The sequence below is a fragment of the Bufo bufo genome, chromosome 5 (genome assembly GCF_905171765.1).
Source record: "Bufo bufo chromosome 5, aBufBuf1.1, whole genome shotgun sequence".
Lineage (NCBI taxonomy): Eukaryota > Metazoa > Chordata > Amphibia > Anura > Bufonidae > Bufo > Bufo bufo.
In genome coordinates, this window is record NC_053393.1 from 484,711,891 (window position 1) to 484,730,427 (window position 18,537).

At 45.7% G+C, this 18,537-nt stretch overlaps 1 protein-coding gene across 1 annotated transcript in view; it reads right to left on the reverse strand.

The window, feature by feature from the left end:
* The window catches only part of PTPRN2 (protein tyrosine phosphatase receptor type N2), a 1,243,324-nt gene extending 1,239,204 nt beyond the window's left edge, over positions 1-4,120 (reverse strand). The window contains exon 1 of the mRNA XM_040434195.1: positions 3,884-4,120. Coding sequence (XP_040290129.1) covers positions 3,884-3,983 — 100 coding nt within the window. The 5' untranslated portion in view covers positions 3,984-4,120. The remainder of the gene's footprint in view (positions 1-3,883) is intronic.
* Between the last annotated feature and the right edge of the window lie 14,417 nt (positions 4,121-18,537).

An 18,537-nucleotide genomic window follows, 5' to 3' on the forward strand; every position in this document is an offset into this window, starting at 1 on the left:
TTCAGGGAGTCTCCCGCTATTAGATAGCGGCTCCCTGACACCAGCATGTGAGACAATATATCCTGGAAAGGTTCACTGATAGCAGAGCAGAGAGATAAGAGAAGTGACAGGACACAGAGTTTACATTACAAGTTGAATTAACCCTTTAGGGTAAAATTGGCTTCTCAAGGAGATATATATGTTAAAGGCATCCCTTCTTCTGTCTCATTCAGTAGCTATAGAACTATTGAGAGAGATGTATTTTTTTTTAATACATTTACACATTTAACCCTCCATTTTAATTATATTATTTACCCCAGTGTTAAATTCACCCCCCTGGATGCTTGATTTTTTCCTACAGTGGGGTAGATAATTACACACAGGGTTTTAAAGAATAAACTTCCTGACTCAGACCAAGAGCCGACTCAGCGAGTCAGCAAGTGAATCCAAGCATCCGCGCATGCGCATTGCGCAACCTAAGCTTCGGTTCACTTGCTTCTTGTCAGCTCAGCAAATGAACCGAAGATTCGATTCATGAATCGGTTCATTTGAATGAACTGATTCAAATGAACCGATTCATGTGAAAGATCCGAACTTCCCATCTCTAGTTTACTCGCAGTAAACCTTTCCGGCAACCTGTAGCAGTGTCGCCTTCTCGGCGCGTGCGCACAGTGCAAGAAGAAGCCGATGCCAGCAGTCCGCAACGGCGCATCAGGCTGAGCCTGTGGGCACGCGCGGGATCTCAAAGGGGGAGGGAGGTAGAGGCGGCACTGAGGAGTAGAAGGCGGCGCTGGGCACGAACGGCGATGCGTGCGGCTGGGCACCATGCATCCACAGACCTCCCCTGCTTGGGCACCTTAATTCAATGATTGACAGGTTAGTAAAACCAGTTTTTCCGCAGAATAAAGCCACAAATAGTTTTTATAAGGCCACCTTAGAAATCAGAATGCTGCCCTGGACATGAGCAGATGTTTAGCTCACAGGGCTTATAGGTGGTGACAGAATCCCTTTAATCATATACATAAATATGATAATTTGAGGCAGGGTAATGAGCCCAGTCCTCCACACCATAGAGCACAGTGTGCAGATACTGCATATGTCTGGAAAATGTAATAAAAAGTTTGTGAAAGAAAAAAAAAGAAAACCTCCCTGAAATGAGTTTTTGCAGGTTGGTATGTCTGATATGTTATAAATTCCAATAGATGTTCTCCTTTTCATCTACAAACCCACCAATTCCCAGGCTCCTCTTCTGCCACCCAAGATGGCTGCACCTCTTCTTAGAGGACCTGACACGTACTGTGGTAGCCCCAGACAGTTCCTGCTGCCATTGGATTGGCCGTGACTTCTCATGCGAGTAGTTCTGGCCAATTCAAGGCCTTTCATTTTGGACAGCTCCTTTGGAAAATGAAAGGTGGAATCCCCCCCCCATAGTTTGTAAGTCTGATAAAAGACATTTGTCCGTCCAGTTCGGCCTGTTATCCTGCAAGTGGATCCAGAGGAAGGCAAAAAAAAAACAACTGTGAGGTAGAAGCCAATTTTCCTCATTTTAGGGTAATAAAAAATTCCTTCCCGACTCCAATCAGGCAATCAGAATAACTCCCTGGATCAACGACCCCTCTCTAGTAGCTATAGCCTGTAATATTATTACGCTCTAGAAACACATCCAGGCAGTGGTGTACATAGAGAAGTAAGGGCCCCATAGCAAGGATCAAACCAGGCCCCCCACACAGGACAGAGGGGTTTCTGCTTAAACCCTTTTCAATGACCATTGGGCCATTATTCCACTGCTTCATTTGCTAAAAATTGTTTCTTTAGAGGGTAGAGTCCTGACCAAGTTTTCACCTCCAGTAGAAGAGGAGATAATCCCAACTAAGACTGGGCCCCCTCTTGCCCTGGGCCCCATAGCAGTCGCACGGTCTGCCGCTATGGTAGTTACAACCCTGCATCCAGGCCCCTCTTGAACTCTTTTATTGTACTCACCATCACCACCTCCCTAGGCAGAGAGTTCCATAGTCTCACTGCTCTTACCGTAAAGAATCCTCTTCTATGTTTGTGTACAAACCTTCTTTCCTCCAGACGCAGAGGATGTCCCCTCGTCACAGTCCTGGGGATAAATAGATGATGGCAGAGATCTCTGTACTGACCCCTGATATATTTATACATAGTAATTACATCTCCCCTCAGTCGTCTTTGTTCTAAACGGAATAACCCTAATTTTGATAATCTTTCAGGGTACTGTAGTTGCCCCATTCCAGTTATTACTTTAGTTGCCCTCCTCTGGACCCTCTCCAGCTCTGCTATGTCTGCCTTGTTTACAGGAGCCCAGAACTGTACACAGTACTCCATGTGTGGTCTGACTAGCGATTTGTAAAGTGGTAGGACTATGTTCTCATCACGGGCATCTATGCCCCTTCTGATGCAACCCATATCTCATTGGCCTTGGCAGCAGCTGCCTGACACTGGTTTCTACAGCTTAGTTTACTGTTCACTAAAAGTCTTAATTCCTTTTCCATGACAGTGTTACCGAGTGTTTTACCATTTAGTATGTACGGGTGACTTGCATTATTCCTTCCCATGTGCATAACCTTACATGTGTCAGTGTTACCCAGTGTAATAGAGAGACATGAGGGATGGGATCTCTGAAGACATCGGTGACCAGTACGTGATCACACATCCCATTAACCCCTACAGTTATACTTCTGTTACTGACGTTCTAGAACATTAATTGGAAAGCCTAGGAGATCACAGAAAGCTTCTGGCCACATAGTCAAATAATCATATCACAAGCAAGTAATCCCTTCTTAATTCTGACCGGCCGCCTTAAAACATAAACATGGCCTTAAAACCTCTTTATGGGATATGATTAGCACGGAAATAAGCCGGATACGTGGCAATGCCGAGGAGCCCCGAGACTGCACAGTCCGAGGAATTATTCCTGAAGAAGCCAAGAAGAGTCACCACCAGCCATGAGCACTAGGTAAAATCACACAGGCTCTTATACAATAGTGCGGAGCTGCTGCAGAACCTCTTTTCAAGCACAACCGTCAACCACATTCAAGAAACATGCACAGAGGTATGACTGTATTTTTTCCAGCAAGAGTTTCTCATGAAGGATCTTATCCTACATCTCATTTCTGCAGAACTTAGTCAGAGGTTTACGTGACACAACTTCATTACTCCAATACACGGCTAAGGAAAAGCGCAAAGCAACCCAAGTGGATAGCTCTTAAAGGGGCGGTCGCACCATAACATCTTCTCACCCTCCGATCAGTGAGGTCCAGGTGCTTTAAAAGTGGGCATCAGCACTCAAAGTCATTTTAACGGAAATACGGACGGACATGCGCCGCCATCGATACGCTGAGGATCAACACGTCCGGGATATGAATGGGTTAACCCCCGAAACATGACCTGGTGACCTTTGTGATTGACACATGATAAAACAATACCGAATGATTAGAGGTGTGACCCCAGCCAAGTGACTGGAAGGGGCACAGGCTGCAGCCATGTTCAGAGGTGGCACCTGGATCATTGTACGGTGGCATTAGTAATGTAGGGTACATGCCAGGGCTATGGGACTAACCCCGGTGTATGCGCCACAGTCTGTAGGGTGACATTTCGAGGGACAGGACCCACAGCCCAGTAACCATGCTCCGGCAGTACATGTGCCAGTACTGATACATGTGCCATGCAGGCTTACAATGTGACTGGACCAGCACAGGTATATACTTGTGTATACAGCGTGTATGTGGCCATACCTGTAACCCCTCAATGTCAGCACCTCCCCCACCACCTCCAGAAGCTCCTCCTACCCTCCTGCTCCAACCAGGATGATAAGAAGGAGGGAAGGGGGTCTTACTACAGCCGGGGCGCCCCCCACAGCCGGTCCAGAGGACAGGGCACTCACCAAATCTGGAGTCCGCACTCGCAGGCAGGAGATGGGAAGAAGCCGAGAGGAGGAAGAGGAGGAGGAGGAGGAGGTGAGCGGCGTGCACGGAGCCCATCATGCCGAGTACTAGTAATCCATCAGCCTAGTGATCACAGCGGGCATGGGGGCAGCAGGACGGGCGCGCGGTCCACAGCCTGATCAGCTCCAACACCCTGGACAGCGACCGGCCCGCCCACCGCAAGACACGCCCCCACAGCTGGTCACATGACCGGAGCCCGGCCCCCGGAGGAGATGAATGGGACCAGCGCCTGTCCGCGCTCCTGTCAGGATGAATGGAGGCTGCGGCTGGGGGAGCTGGGAGTGTGTGTGTGACTGTGTGTGAGGCCGGGTACTACGGTACAGGCCGTGTGTGCAACTATACGTGTGGTAATGTATGACTGTATAATAATAGAACTACGGTATGTGACTGTGTAAGTAGTGTATGGTATATAGGACTGTATATTGTGTATACATAGTGTATGACTGTATATAGAACTATATGTATGGTATATAGGACTGTATATTGTGTATGTATGTATTTAGTGTATAACTATATAGAACTATATATATATATATATATATGGCATATATGACTGTATATATAGTGTATGCTATATAGGACTGTATATTGTGTATGTATACATAGTGTATGACTGTATATAGAACTATATGTATGGCATATATGACTGTATATATAGTGTATGGTATATATGACTGTGTATATAGTGTATGACTGTATATAGAACTATATATAGGACTGTGTATATAGTGTATGACTGTATATAGGACTATATATAGGACTGTGTATATAGTGTATGGTATATAGGACTGTATATTGTGTATGTATACATAGTGTATGACTGTATATAGAACTATATATGGTATATAGGACTGTATGTATAGTGTATGGTATATAGGACTGTATGTATAGTGTATGGTATATAGGACTGTATGTATAGTGTATGGTATATAGGACTGTATGTATAGTGTATGGTATATAGGACTGTATGTATAGTGTATGGTATATAGGACTGTATGTATAGTGTATAGCATGTATGACTGTATAGAACAATAATTTATTTGACTGTATATGTAATGTATGATTGTGTATATAGTGTATGGCATATATGACTGTATATAGAACTATAGAGAGAAATAACAATAGGGCACACCTGATCTATTAGAGTGCAGGCCGCGGTATTAATATAAACCAGATAAAGCACAGAAGAACAAGAAACACCGCACATGGAAGCCGCACCTCTAAAAACTGTATAATTTATTAAGGACACACAAAGTCATAGACATCTAAAATCAATTGTATACAATTTACAAACCCATGTGTGGACTATAGATCTGTCCACCACACAAACCTGCTACCATCGCAAATAATTTATAGGCACTGCCAGAGTAACAACATTATGCAAATAAGGCAACAAAAAATACCAATACTCATCTAATATCAGGGCAGGCAAGTAGGCATGATGTGCAGGTAAGGCAATATCCCCACGCGTAGAGCCAGTAAGATCTGGCTTCCTCAGGGGTCCATGTTCTGAGACCTAAGAGTGCCATTTATATATATATATATATATGCAGTAAGTGATTACAGCTGTATCAAAACAATTAAGAAAAAAGGAAAGGGGGGGGGGGGCCCATAACATAAAGAGAAGGAGAAGGGAGGTGACTTATGGCGTAATTACCTTAAAATTCCCCAATGCGTGATCCCTGTATATAGACAGTAACGCTGAATAACTCAATATGGCGTAGTAGAAAACCATCTGCGCGTGCACAAGATGGCGCAAACCGGAAGTACCTTCACGATGCGTTCCAAATAGAGAAAGCAGCATCGTGAGGACAGGAGCGTCCACATGTGCACGCGCAAGATGGCGACAGATCGGAAGTATGCCCATGGTGCGTTCCAAAAACAGGAAACAGCTTCTGAACATTTTTTGAGCATTCAATTAATTGAAAACGACGATTAAACTGAAACAGGCTGTTTTTCAGCTGATCAAAATTTTAGGACCACATGCCTTTAAAAGGCCAAATCTGTGCAAAGATGTGGATTCATTGTCATTTTCTGTCAGGTAGTCACACGTTGTGATGGCAAAGGCAAAAACGTGGTCGGGTTGTTGAACTGCATAAGCAGGGTCTCTCACAGCGCGCCATCGCTGCTGAGGTGGGACGCAGTAAGACATTTGGAATTTCTTAAATGATCCTGAGGGTTATGGAACAAAAAAGTCAAGTGAAAGACCCAAAAAAATGGCATCAGCACTGAGCCGGACGATCCAATTGTCAAGACACTGGACGATCCTCGACCAAAATTAAGGCCCTTACTGGTGCTGACTGCAGCCCCATAACCATCAGACGCCATGTGAGACTGAAGGGCTTCAAAAACAAAAAAAGGTCTTCAAAGACCTCATTTCCTTGAACGCCACAGAACTGCTCGTTTGGACTTTGCAAGAGAGCACCAAACATGGGACATTCAAAGGTGGAAGAAAGTTTTATTCTCTGATGAGAAAAAATGTAACCTTGATGGTCCTGATGGTTTCCAACGTTACTGGCATGACAAGCAGATCCCACCTGAGAAGTTTTCTACACGCCACAGTGGAGGGGGCGCCATAATGGTCTGGGGTGCTTTTTCCTTCAGTGGAACAATGGAGCTTCAGGAAGTGCAGGGGCGTCAAACGGCCGCTGGCCATGTCCAGATGTTGCAGAGAGCAGAGGTCGCAATAACGCCTGTACAAGCGTCATAAACGCGTCTTCAGGCGATTTTACTCCTTAAAAAAAGTCTAAGGCGTACCAATACGCCTTAGACTTTCCCTGCCTTTCATCAGCGCTGTGAGCGGCACAGGCAGCGCACGATGCTGCCTGTGCCTGAAATGACCAATAACAAAGCTCCTTACAGAAAGGAGCTTTGTTATTGGTCGGATTGAGCGGGCAGCCATTCTGCACACCGCTCTTAAGTGAGGAGGAAGAGTCCTGCAGCGGTGCGAGATTCTCACTGGGTGGCGCCTGGCGGGGTAAGCGGTCTTGGGCTGTGGGTCACTTCCTCCCTGTGCTTACGGCGTCCTCTCCAGTGAAGAATGTGCGCCCAAACTCCATAGCAACTAGATACCAACAAACTCTCCCAGGGCACTATATGCCTGAGCATGCTTTCCCTGGTCTGATGAATAAAATGATCGGGTCCGTGCTAGGCCAGTCGGGCACAGCGCATGTTGACATGGAGACTGGGGGGGCTGATGGTGATGTGTTGGGGTGGGCTATGAGTTTGGGCGCACGTTCTTCACTGGAGAGGACGCTGTGAGCACATGGAGAAAGTGACCCCCAGCCCGTCCAGAACACGAAGTGAATGTGACTATTGGAAGACTTATGATTGGTGAGCACATTAAATATATTTCTCATAATTAGACGGCACAATTTGTGATTGGTGCAATGTTATATATGTCCTGCTGGGATCTAAGAGGGCTTACATTTTTAGGGAGACTCCAGAAAAACCAAGGAGGGTTGGCAAATAGACAACAGATTGTCCCAAATATACGGACAGCCATTTTGCCTCCATTAGGTCTCATGTACACGACTGTATCCATTTTGAGGTCTGCAAATCGCAGATCCACAAAATATGGACATCCGTGTGCTATCCACATCTCCATGCTGCAAAAGATAGAGCATCTCCTGTTCTGGCGGACTCACTTAAATCAATTGGTCCGCAAGAAAATGCGGATTGCACACGGACCGCATCCGTGATTTGCGTACCGCAAAATGGATACAGTCGTGTGCTTCAGACCTTATAGTGAAAGCCACAGTGCTCATAGATGTAAAGTACAGAGACGCCAAGTACACTATACTGTGCAATAGTCCAATATACCGTGTATAAGACTGTCCTATAACTGACTCCTGTGCATTCGTCCCAGACCGCCAGCCACTGCTCCCTGCCACAACCACCAGACGTCCCAGACCGCCACCCACTGCTCCCTGCCACAACCACCAGACGTCCCAGACCGCCAGCCACTGCTCCCTGCCACAACCACCAGACGTCCCAGACCGCCAGCCACTGCTCCCTGCCACAACCACCAGACGTCCCAGACCGCCACCCACTGCTCCCTGCCACAACCACCAGACGTCCCAGACCGCCACCCACTGCTCCCTGCCACAACCACCAGACGTCCCAGACCGCCAGCCACTGCTCCCTGCCACAACCACCAGACGTCCCAGACCGCCACCCACTGCTCCCTGCCACAACCACCAGACCTCCCTGTTCAATTCTTATTGCATTGTTTTTTGCACAGTCTACCGCTCCGATCTCTACGTGACAGATTTGGTGCTTCAAGAAAGGTAGGGATTCAGTCTTCTGAGAGATAAATTTAAAAAGGTAAAAATTTGCTATTTCTGCATGAAAGACATTATAGAGGAGACTGGTAATGGTTTCCATGCCGAAATAGCAACATCTTAACATTATTTAGGCCTGTGTATTATATATATGAATTACCGCAAATGATATCATATAACTGTATCTTGAATGTGGTTTGGTAAACAGCTAAAATGCCAAAACTTATGTCACTGTCCAAATATTTCTGGACATAACTACATATAGTATGTATGAATGCACACTATGTAGATAACTATATACCGTGTGTGACTGTATGGGACATTACACCTACAGTAGCTTTTATGACATACCATTCTTTATCCATAGACATTAATATAAAGTTGCTCCCCCATTGCAGATGAAACAGCTTCCAGTCTTCTGACAAGGTTTTTTTTTTTACAAGATTTTCCAGCGTGTGTTAGAGTTAAGCGAATCAGTTTTAAAATTTGGAAATGTGGCCCAGCTGACTTTTCTAGGCAATCAGAGCACTTTCATTTCAGGTCAAATTTATTCATATCAGAATCGATTAGACCCTAGTCAAATATTAAGTAATTTACTCATCTCTAGTCTGTGGGAATTTTGGCCCGTTAATCAGAAGAGCATTTGTGAGGTCAGACACTGATGTTGGAGGAGAGAGTCTGACTCTTTTCTAGTTCATCCCAAAGGTGTCCAGTGAGGCTGAGGTCAGGGCTCTGTGCGGCCAGTCAAGTTCTTACACACCAAACTTCCCCAACCATGTCTTTATGGACTTTGCTTTGTGCACTGGGGCAAGTCATGCTGGAACAGAAAAAGGCCTTCCCCAAACTGTTGCCACAAAGTTGGAAGCATATAATTGTCCAAAATGTCTTAATTTGCTAAGCATTAATATGTCTCTTTGCTGGATCTAGGTTGCCTAGGCCAACTCCTGAAAATAAGCCAAAAGCATTATTCTCTTCCATCAAACCTTACAGTTGGCACAATGCAGTTGAGCAGGTAACGTTCTCTTGGCATTCACCAAACCTAGACTCGTCCATTAGACTGCCAGACAGAGAATTGTGATTCCACAGAACATGTTTCCACTGCTCCAGAATCCAGTGGCAGCGTGCTTTACACTATTCCATGTGACACTTGACATTGTGCTTGGTGATGTAAGGCTTGCATTCGGCTGCTGAGTCGTGGAAACCCGTACCACAGTTGCTTCCTGTTATTTGCTTATGAGGGAGTGTTTGAATTGGATCTCCCTGAAGGCCTTCATCCACCATTTACATTGACCACAGTGCTGCTTCATCTTCTTTGTTTATATACTGTATATATATATATATATATATACACTAGCAAATGTACCCAGCATAAAAAATTGGCTTAGCCAGCAGGATACTTACCTAGTCTAATATGGGGATGTCATCTGTTACTAAACTAGCAGCCATAGTGCCCCCTATATTCCCAATAACTATAGGATTCAACATCCCTGAGCTTGATGACAACAACTAGAGATGAGCGAAGTTTTTAAAAATTAGATATGGCAACTTCGCCAAAGTTTGCCAAGAAATTCAATTTGTCACAAATCCCTATCAGCAGTTAAAAAGATGAAAAGGAGGGCACTGGGTAAGTTTTTTGTTCTTTCCCCAGTTAATGTGAATTTTTTTAATATGACCACTAACTACAAGAGCAACCACAGATCAAATAATTGATTAGAGATATGATATGGAGAAATTTTGTACAAACCAGATTGAAAGAAACAGCTCTATACAAAAAAGCAAGTGAATGGAGAGGGAGAGTCCATACAGGAATTTGACACTTAATGAAACTTGGCATAACATGTTATGGAAAGAAAAAACTGAATATAATCGTTTGAATTGAGCTCTTTGGCCCATCCAGTGAAGCATACATTCAAATGGGTTAAGTTATAGCGAAAGTCAGAAAGCTCTTGGTTCCACATTGGATGGACAATATTTATCAGGAGCATGTTCAGGAATGACCTTGTTTATCTTCATCAGAGTAAGATGCTTTAAGAAATAGACATGTCAAAGGTAAAGGCGGCTCAAAATCAATTATAGTTCCTTCTGTTATATACAGAACTGAGCTTAAACAACCTCTTGCTCGAAGAGCAGTCCCTCAAATATGAATCATGCCAAGCAGAGTCGACGTGAGTGAAAATGTGGCTTCTAGTCTTAGACACATTCTTACCGCCTAGGGAGGTATTGAAGGTTCATTATTTCAGAGGATCTCTTTGCTTCCTCCTGCAGTTAACTTCTGTAATTAAATTAGTAAAGTGCTTCTTGGAGACACGTCACCCCTGAGACCATTCATTGGCTGCAATGGTGCACGTGACCATGTCCATCCCTGGCCAGAAGTAAACAAGCCGAGGACTGAAAAATAGTCGTGCAGGACCCAGGCCTAATATTGTGTGCAGCATAACTTGCGATATTGTGACATCATTTTTGTGGCATAAAAGTGTTAGAGTAAAACCCCAGATAGAAACAGAAATTTGGAACCACTAAACATACCAGCATCTGAATCCTAAATTGTGTGACATATTAAGTGCTGGCCCTGCTGGGGGAATGTCCACATATTACCCAGGATCGTCCCTTTTTAATTACAGCATTAGCACTCCTTCAGTTTCAAGTCACAAGACAACTCCAATGAAAGGGCAGTTTCACATGGCCATATGATAGTCTTGCGATTCACTCAATATGAGGGAAGTCTCTAAAAGGGAATATCCCTTGACAGCTACTCAATTAAGGATATTGTCCTTGCAACTCTTTACAGTCTGTATTTATACTAGTCCCATAGGGAACCTCCCAGATCCAAGGGCGATTCCAAGGCCTTACTACTTGCAGCTTCTCACACTTGAGTTCTCAGGGGCTGACACATGGACCACGGCATTGCCGGTGACATTCACCCTACTGCCTCTTGTTTTTTACAGACCAAACTTCCTTACTTGGAGGGAGATTTCTTCACCTTTCACGCTCTGTGGGCCACTCCCTGTATTTCTGCTCCAGTCCTAGAGCAGCAGCACCATCCATCAATTTAAAAGGTTGCGCTTTTTGGGGCAGTTGTAGATGAGTGGCATCGGCATTCATCTCTTGGGGGGGCTTATTCAACACCTTACAATATGACAATAATAGTTTCTGACCATACAAATAAGGTGGATTATGTATTTACAGATACGTAGAGCAATGGAGGTAGTGAGGAGAAATGTGACAGTGATGTATTCTCCTTATGATATATCTAGCTCTGCTCTGAAATTATGTATTGTTATGTTATGTATTGCATGCAGTATAGCTTTGTATGGGTGGCATGTCCAGGGCTAACAATCCCAGCTCAGCCCTCATAGGAGGCTAGGTGGTGACTGGCTTCACCTCTACTTAAGAGTGTACTGAGAGTTGAGAGAGAGAGGAAGCTGTTACCGCGTGATCCCTCTCCTTAGACCCAGAAAGTTGCAGAGACTAACAGATCTCTGCATGATCAAGAGAAGTTCCATGGTTGAGCACTGGAGTTAGTAATAACTTATATTGGAAGAGGCTTTAGCAAGACAAAGAGAAAATAGGACCATAACTCCCATATTTGCCTAAATCTATGCATCACTGTCTGGGAGTGAATTGCACTGTGTACATTTGGAACTGTGTCTGCTAAAGTTGGATGTACTAAAACTCCAATTTTGCACTTGAGTAAAGAGAAACATTTATTCTTCTACCTCTGGCATGGTTTTCTAACTCCTACACCATACGCTGGGCATTGCACTCTACACGCCCTACCTTGTACAAACACTTAAAGGGATTCTGTCACCAGGATTAACGATATGTAGATATTTATATGTGCCCATTAGTCTTCATGCAGTGTTTACAATGATCCCTCTGTTTATGCTCTGTGTGCCTTATATTCTTAGAAAAAGCGATCTTATTCATATGTAAATCACCTCGGTCAGGAGCCCAAGGGGTTGTCCCACGATCTCCTGGAGCCCAACCGCGCCCATAGATCCAGAGCCCAGCCGCGCCTACTACTTAATTTATTCACTCCACTATCCCTGACGTCAGTTCTTCTCAGTGCTGTAATCTCACGCAGAGGGAGCCGGCGCATGTGCAGTTGACTCGTCGAAGCCGGTGCCAGTAGTCCGCACGGGCACAGACTACAGTGTCCACTGCGCCTGCAAGAGACTACAGAGCAGAGATTACATGACGTCAGGATAGTGCAGTGAATAAATTACGTAGTAGGCGGTGCTGGGCTCCGGATCGATGGGCGCGGCTGGGCTCCAGGAGATCGTGGGACAACCCCTTGGGCTCCTGACCGAGGTGATTTACATATGAATAAGATCGCTTTTTATAAGAATATAAGGCACACAGAGCATAAACAGAGGGATCATTGTAAACGCTGCATGAAGACTAATGGGCACATATAAATATCTACATATCATTAATCCTGGTGACAGAATCCCTTTAACATCACGGCCACCGCAACTACCATCAAGCAGCAGACTCCAGAACCAGGGTGTGCCCCGAAGGAAGAAATGGTGCGCTCTCCTGTCACTGCACAGCCCTAGTGAGCAACAGTTTGAGGAAAGCCACTTTGATCAACTGCAATAGCCAAAGCCACTACCACTCCCATCCTCTGCTCAGGGTCGCTGCATATACACTGCCTGTCCAAAAAAAAAAGTCACCACCTGGATTTAACTAAGCAAATAGTTATGAGCCTCCTATTGGATAATTACTGCATGGGCAATTATCTTTCAGCTAGCAATAAGTTATTTAACTCCAACTGGTGCAATGAGTTACTTCTCATTTCTTAAACAACCATGTCGAAAGACACATCTTGTGGTCGTGGAAAAGATGTTAGTCTGTTTGAGAAGGGTCAAATCATTGGCATGCGTCAAGCAGAGAAAACATCTAAGGAGATTGAAGAAACTACTAAAATTGGGTTAAGAACTGTCCAACGCATTATTAAAAACTGGAAGGATAGCGGAGACCCATCATATTCAAGGAAGAAATATGGTGGGAAAAAATCCTGAATGATCGTGATCGGCGATCACTTAAACGTTTGGTGAAATCTAATCAAAGAAAAACAATAGTAGAACTCAAGGCTATGTTTAATAGTGAAAGTAAGAGCATTTCCGCACGCACAATGCGAAGGGAACTCAAGGGATTGGGACCGAACAGCTGTGTAGCCGTAAGAAAACCACTAATCAGTGAGGCAAACCAGAAAAAAAAGTCTTCAATTTGCTAGGGAGCATAAAGATTGGACTCTGGAGCAATGGAAGAAGGTCATGTGGTCTGATGAGTCCAGATTTACCCTGTTCCAGAGTGATGGGCGCATCAGGGTAAGAAGAGAGGCAGATGAAGTGATGCACCCCTAGTACCTACTGTACAAGCCTTTGGGGGCAGTGCTATAATCTGGGGTTGCTGCAGCTGGTCAAGTCTAGGATCAGCAACAGTATGTGCTCCAAGAATGAGGTCAGCTGACTACCTGAACATACTGAATGACTAGGTTATTCCATCAATGGATTTTTTCTTCCCTGATGGCACGGGCATATTCGAAGGTGACAATGCCAGGATTAATCGGGCTTAAATTGTGAAAGAGTGGTTCAGGGAGCATGAGACATCATTGTCACACATGGATTGGCCACCACAGAGTCCAGACCTTAACCCCATTGAGAATCTTTGGGATGTGCTGGAGAAGGCTTTGCGCAGCAGTCAGACTCTACTATCATCAATGCAAGATCTTGGTGAAAAATTAATGCAACACTGGATGGAAATAAATCTTGTTGACATTGCAAAAGCTTATCGAGCTTATTTTTTTTGGGTGGCAGTTTTTTGGGACAGTAATAAATGGCAGAAGTCACAGCAGCATGTCCGGTGCGTTATTAGAAGCCTTGAGTGCACACACAAGCAAAGTACGACGTTTCGGCTATGCAATAGCCTTTATCAAGTATACAAATGGTAAAAACTGGCAACCATAAATACATATATGTGACCACTCCTATAATATGTTAGAGCCAATCGCTTGAAGGCTCAACCCAAGAAACACATGTGTATGATTAAAAGCAGCCCAATCGTCAGTCAGGCCATCTGTGAGTCATTATAATATAAATGTGTACCTGATCCATGTTAGATACCATCCTACATCATCAAATAAGATTGCGCTCCCAAGTCGGCGTCTGTCCATGACGTCACCGCGCGGCCGTCCTAGCGTGCCACCGTCTATCCCATGCGTCATGCATAGTCCAGTCACGTGACGAGCGTAAGGTCCTTCACACACAGCGCGACTACAGCAACATGAAAAACCCTAAAAGAACCGCTAGCCCTAGATGCATCAATGGGGACAATACCATGTCTCACACACCAATATGCATCACCAGGCCAAATCGATTGTCCAATCGATACCAAATTGATAATGCATGTAGCTGAGTGCAAGTTGTGTAATAATCCATACATGGTCAATAAATCGATGGACACCGACATGGAGCACAATTCAGTGAATGTCGGATGGAACAATATGTCAGATGAACATCATCATAATGATATAATGTGAATGAATATAATAAAGTGCCATGAAAGGGACATGTGAAGTGAGTAACCAAAGAAAATATAATATACCATAAAATACCATATAAAAACAATACTTATACTGAATCGGACACAAATATCTGAAGCATTCTACCTATCTACACTGTTCACATTAAATTCGATATTGAGTCCCTGGGGTTGTAAAGATTGTAATGTGAAAATCCATTTAAGCTCTTTTTTTCTTAAAATGCGCTCCCTGTCACCACATCTCTTGGGAACGTCAACTGAGTCAATGACCCGAAACCTCAATTGGCTGACAGAGTGACCACAGTCATTGAAATGCTTAGCCACAGGCTTGTCCATCATTTTTTTCCTTTTTGTGCTTTTATGTTTGTTAATACGCTCCCTAATTTCCATGGTTGATTCTCCCACGTAGACCAAGCTACAGGGACAAACAATCATGTAAATTACAAATTTGGACCGATGTGTAGTATCCTGCAATGTTATATTTCTTGCCACTGTATGGGTGGACAAAGGTGTTCCCCTTTAACATGTTCCCACAGTTACAACATCCCAGACATGGGAAGGAGCGAAGGAGCCCGATAGGCCCCGAAACGCGTAGGTAGTTTTTTGTCCTACGTAGGCCCCTGTACTCTGAACGGTGACGACGTCACCGCAAGCGGTTTCCCGGGCAACAGACTCACAAGATCTCTCGCGCTGCGCGTGCTTCCGGCCGGGGCCGCGCTGCTGCTGGTAGGTGAGCTAGGAGGATGCCGCGATTTAAAAGAACAGCATCACTAGAAGAATACCACGGCAACCCACCAACAGTGAATGACACATCGGATCATCAAGCAAAGGACCATTTTGGATGAAAGATAAGGTAGTTACGGCAACATTATTATCAATACTAGTCTTGCTTCTAACTTCCAGAACAAACACTTGTAATACTTTTTATGCTCCTGTTATCCGATTACATGCCTAGATCCCAAGAATTATACATATCCACCCTCACAGCCCTCACTTTCAGAACCAGCCGCCCAGTTATTCAGGCTGGTACTGACTGATAGTACCAATTTAAAGGATTAGCTGTTTTGACTGTGTATACCAGCGCTTTTTGTCTCACATCACCCACGGGTGATATACCATTTTTTATATACTTACCTAAGGAGAACAATAGCAACTTGATAGACAGTAAGCAGCGGGATCTTCCTATAAAGGTAGATTTACACATCCAAACAATAGGAGCGCAGGGGGGGCCTTTTACTTTAGTTTATGTATTGTCATCAGGTGTGATTTAACTGTGCATTTTCATCATATGTACTTTCCAGGCCTGTATTATGTATTTGCTGTAATTTCCCTGTCCGCCAGCAGGTGGCAGCAATATGTAGCAGATCAGAGCTAGGTTAGTATATCTAGTCTGGAATAGTCCATTGAGGAGGAATGTTCCCACATCCTGCCTCATGGGGAGGAAGGAAAGTTCTAGTTAGTGTGTACCAGCCCCCTCCTTGGGGAAGGCTGTGTTGGTAGGAGCTCCCAGACACAGGGATCCCAACTTAGGATCCAAGCCTCGGCTGAGGCCCAAGGATCTTCTTTCCCAGCCTGAGTCATCTTCCTCAGCTGGATGTCAAGCAAGCAGCCACCTCCAGATCTACAGATCTCCAGGAAGCCATACCCTGTGGGCAGAACTGTGAGTGTTTAATCCAAAGACCAGGAGAAGCCAAATTCCTCCTTCAGCTAGTCAAGCCCATATCAAGCAGACTACAGACAGAGCAGAAGATAGATACCTGCCAGTTCTACTAGGCATATGATAAGAAACAGAATACATATAGATTCCTGCCACATATTGCCAATACCTGCTGGGACTCAAGACTATTGTTGTATTTTGTATGGATTCAAGCTGCATTAAGTAAAGACAAGTTGGACCCTATTATCTGTGTGGATTTTCCATCATTCCTCAATTACTCCTATTAACAACACTCAATTTATTGCATGTGAGCCAGGATACAGGAGTCCAGCCGTACCAAGGTAGGAGACACCGTTGACACTACAATACCTACTATACAGAGACATTATCCCCCTCTGGCATTCCTCACCTGGTACGTGAGTTATTACATCTTAAAGGGCCCTGCTACAGTACCTGCGCAAGCTGCAATTGGCGTCACGAACTATTACACATACAAACTGACCCACTGCATAGCATCCCCACTGACCCAGTGTCCTGCTCATTGCATTAAAGTGGCATCACGAACAGGATCGGATTGAAATTGTGTGTCCATCTCTAACTACAGAACCGGATCCAATTGTGCGCTAAAACGGACTTAAATCGCATGTTTCACAGTATTACCAGGGCTGAAGATTGTGCCAAAACCGTTGAAAATGGGCTTGCTTACTTTTATTGCTGGACCAGAAAAAGCTGCATTGTACACATCGGCACTACAAGGGTTAATCGGCCATGTTTCCCTCATGGCGCAGCAGCTCATTCAGGATTTCCAAGATGGCGAAGATGTCGAATACACGCCCCCTCAAGAGCGTGAAACTATCGAACACGCCCCCCAGAAGCGGGAACAGCTAGTAACTCCCCCTCAAAGGCGCGAAAATGTCGAATACGCCCCCCTGGGAGCGGGAAAAGAAGAGACTGCCCCCAGTGAACTTTCTATTGTGGACCGATGGGATAAAGACTCCACCCTCTGGGCCACTCCCTTAGAACTCGCTGTCTGCTGGATGCAAGAGGTCGCCAAGATGGCATTTCCCCAGCCTAAGTGGAGCCAAATGATCTTTGGAGATGATCCAGTCTACCCAGAGTCCCCACCGGAGATCCAGGTCTCCCAAGTCTCAAATAAGAGTGGGCCCTCTGTATTTGCTGTCACCGCGGAGGCTGTGGATTCCTCCCTGCCAACAAGAGCAAGACCACCTGCCTTACCTAGCATCCCGGAGGTTCCGGAGAAGACCGCTGCTGAGGTCCCGGTTCCTGCTGCACAAGGCCCAGACCTGATGGAATTCCCAGAGGCTGTGGATCCCTCCGCCTTGCCAAGCGCCCCTGCGGAAGACGACGTGCCAAGCCAGATGGAGGTCGACGTCGAGACTGTTCCCGCGGAGGACGCCGCTGACGCAGCACCTATCGCCACTAACAAGTCGCTGGCCGAGACAAAGATGGCACCCAGGAGGCACCGGAACCGGCCGCCCGGCCGCGACGACAGGTAGGAGCTGCCCCGCTCCCTGGGGCCCCGGTCCGGTCCGTGTCCACCCATGCACCGCGCCCAGAGACCCCAGCACCTGCCGCCAGGCCCAGGCCTGCACCGCGTCCGTCACCTACTGGTGCGGCTGAGGCGGCCGGTGATTCCACTCCGCCGCCCAGCTATGACAAATTGCGTAGTCTCAACCCTGATGTTCCCCACGAGATTACCGCATTTGCCCAGACGGTAGGGGAATACAAATCTGCCGTTGAGGAGTGGGTCAAACAAGTGATAGACGCCCCCCCAGCCGGGAGACCCCAAGTTGACGAGGAGAACTGGGACGGTTTTATGGTTTTCTGTGGAGCTAGGTGTTGGGTTCCTACAGGATAACTATTCAGGAACCAAAGTTTTTGTGGGCCGTCGCTCAGTGAAGCGGCACTATTTGCCTCAGGCCCGGCATAATTTGTTTATTGGGGACCAGGTTGAATACACCCCCATGCGGTCCATGCAAGGACTGTTTGCGGCCGGAGTCACGCTCCTGGACAAGCCGCTTTCCCCTGCCATTACCCCAGAGACCTGGCAGGAGGATCCAGGCTCTGCGGGCAGGGTCCGCTGTCT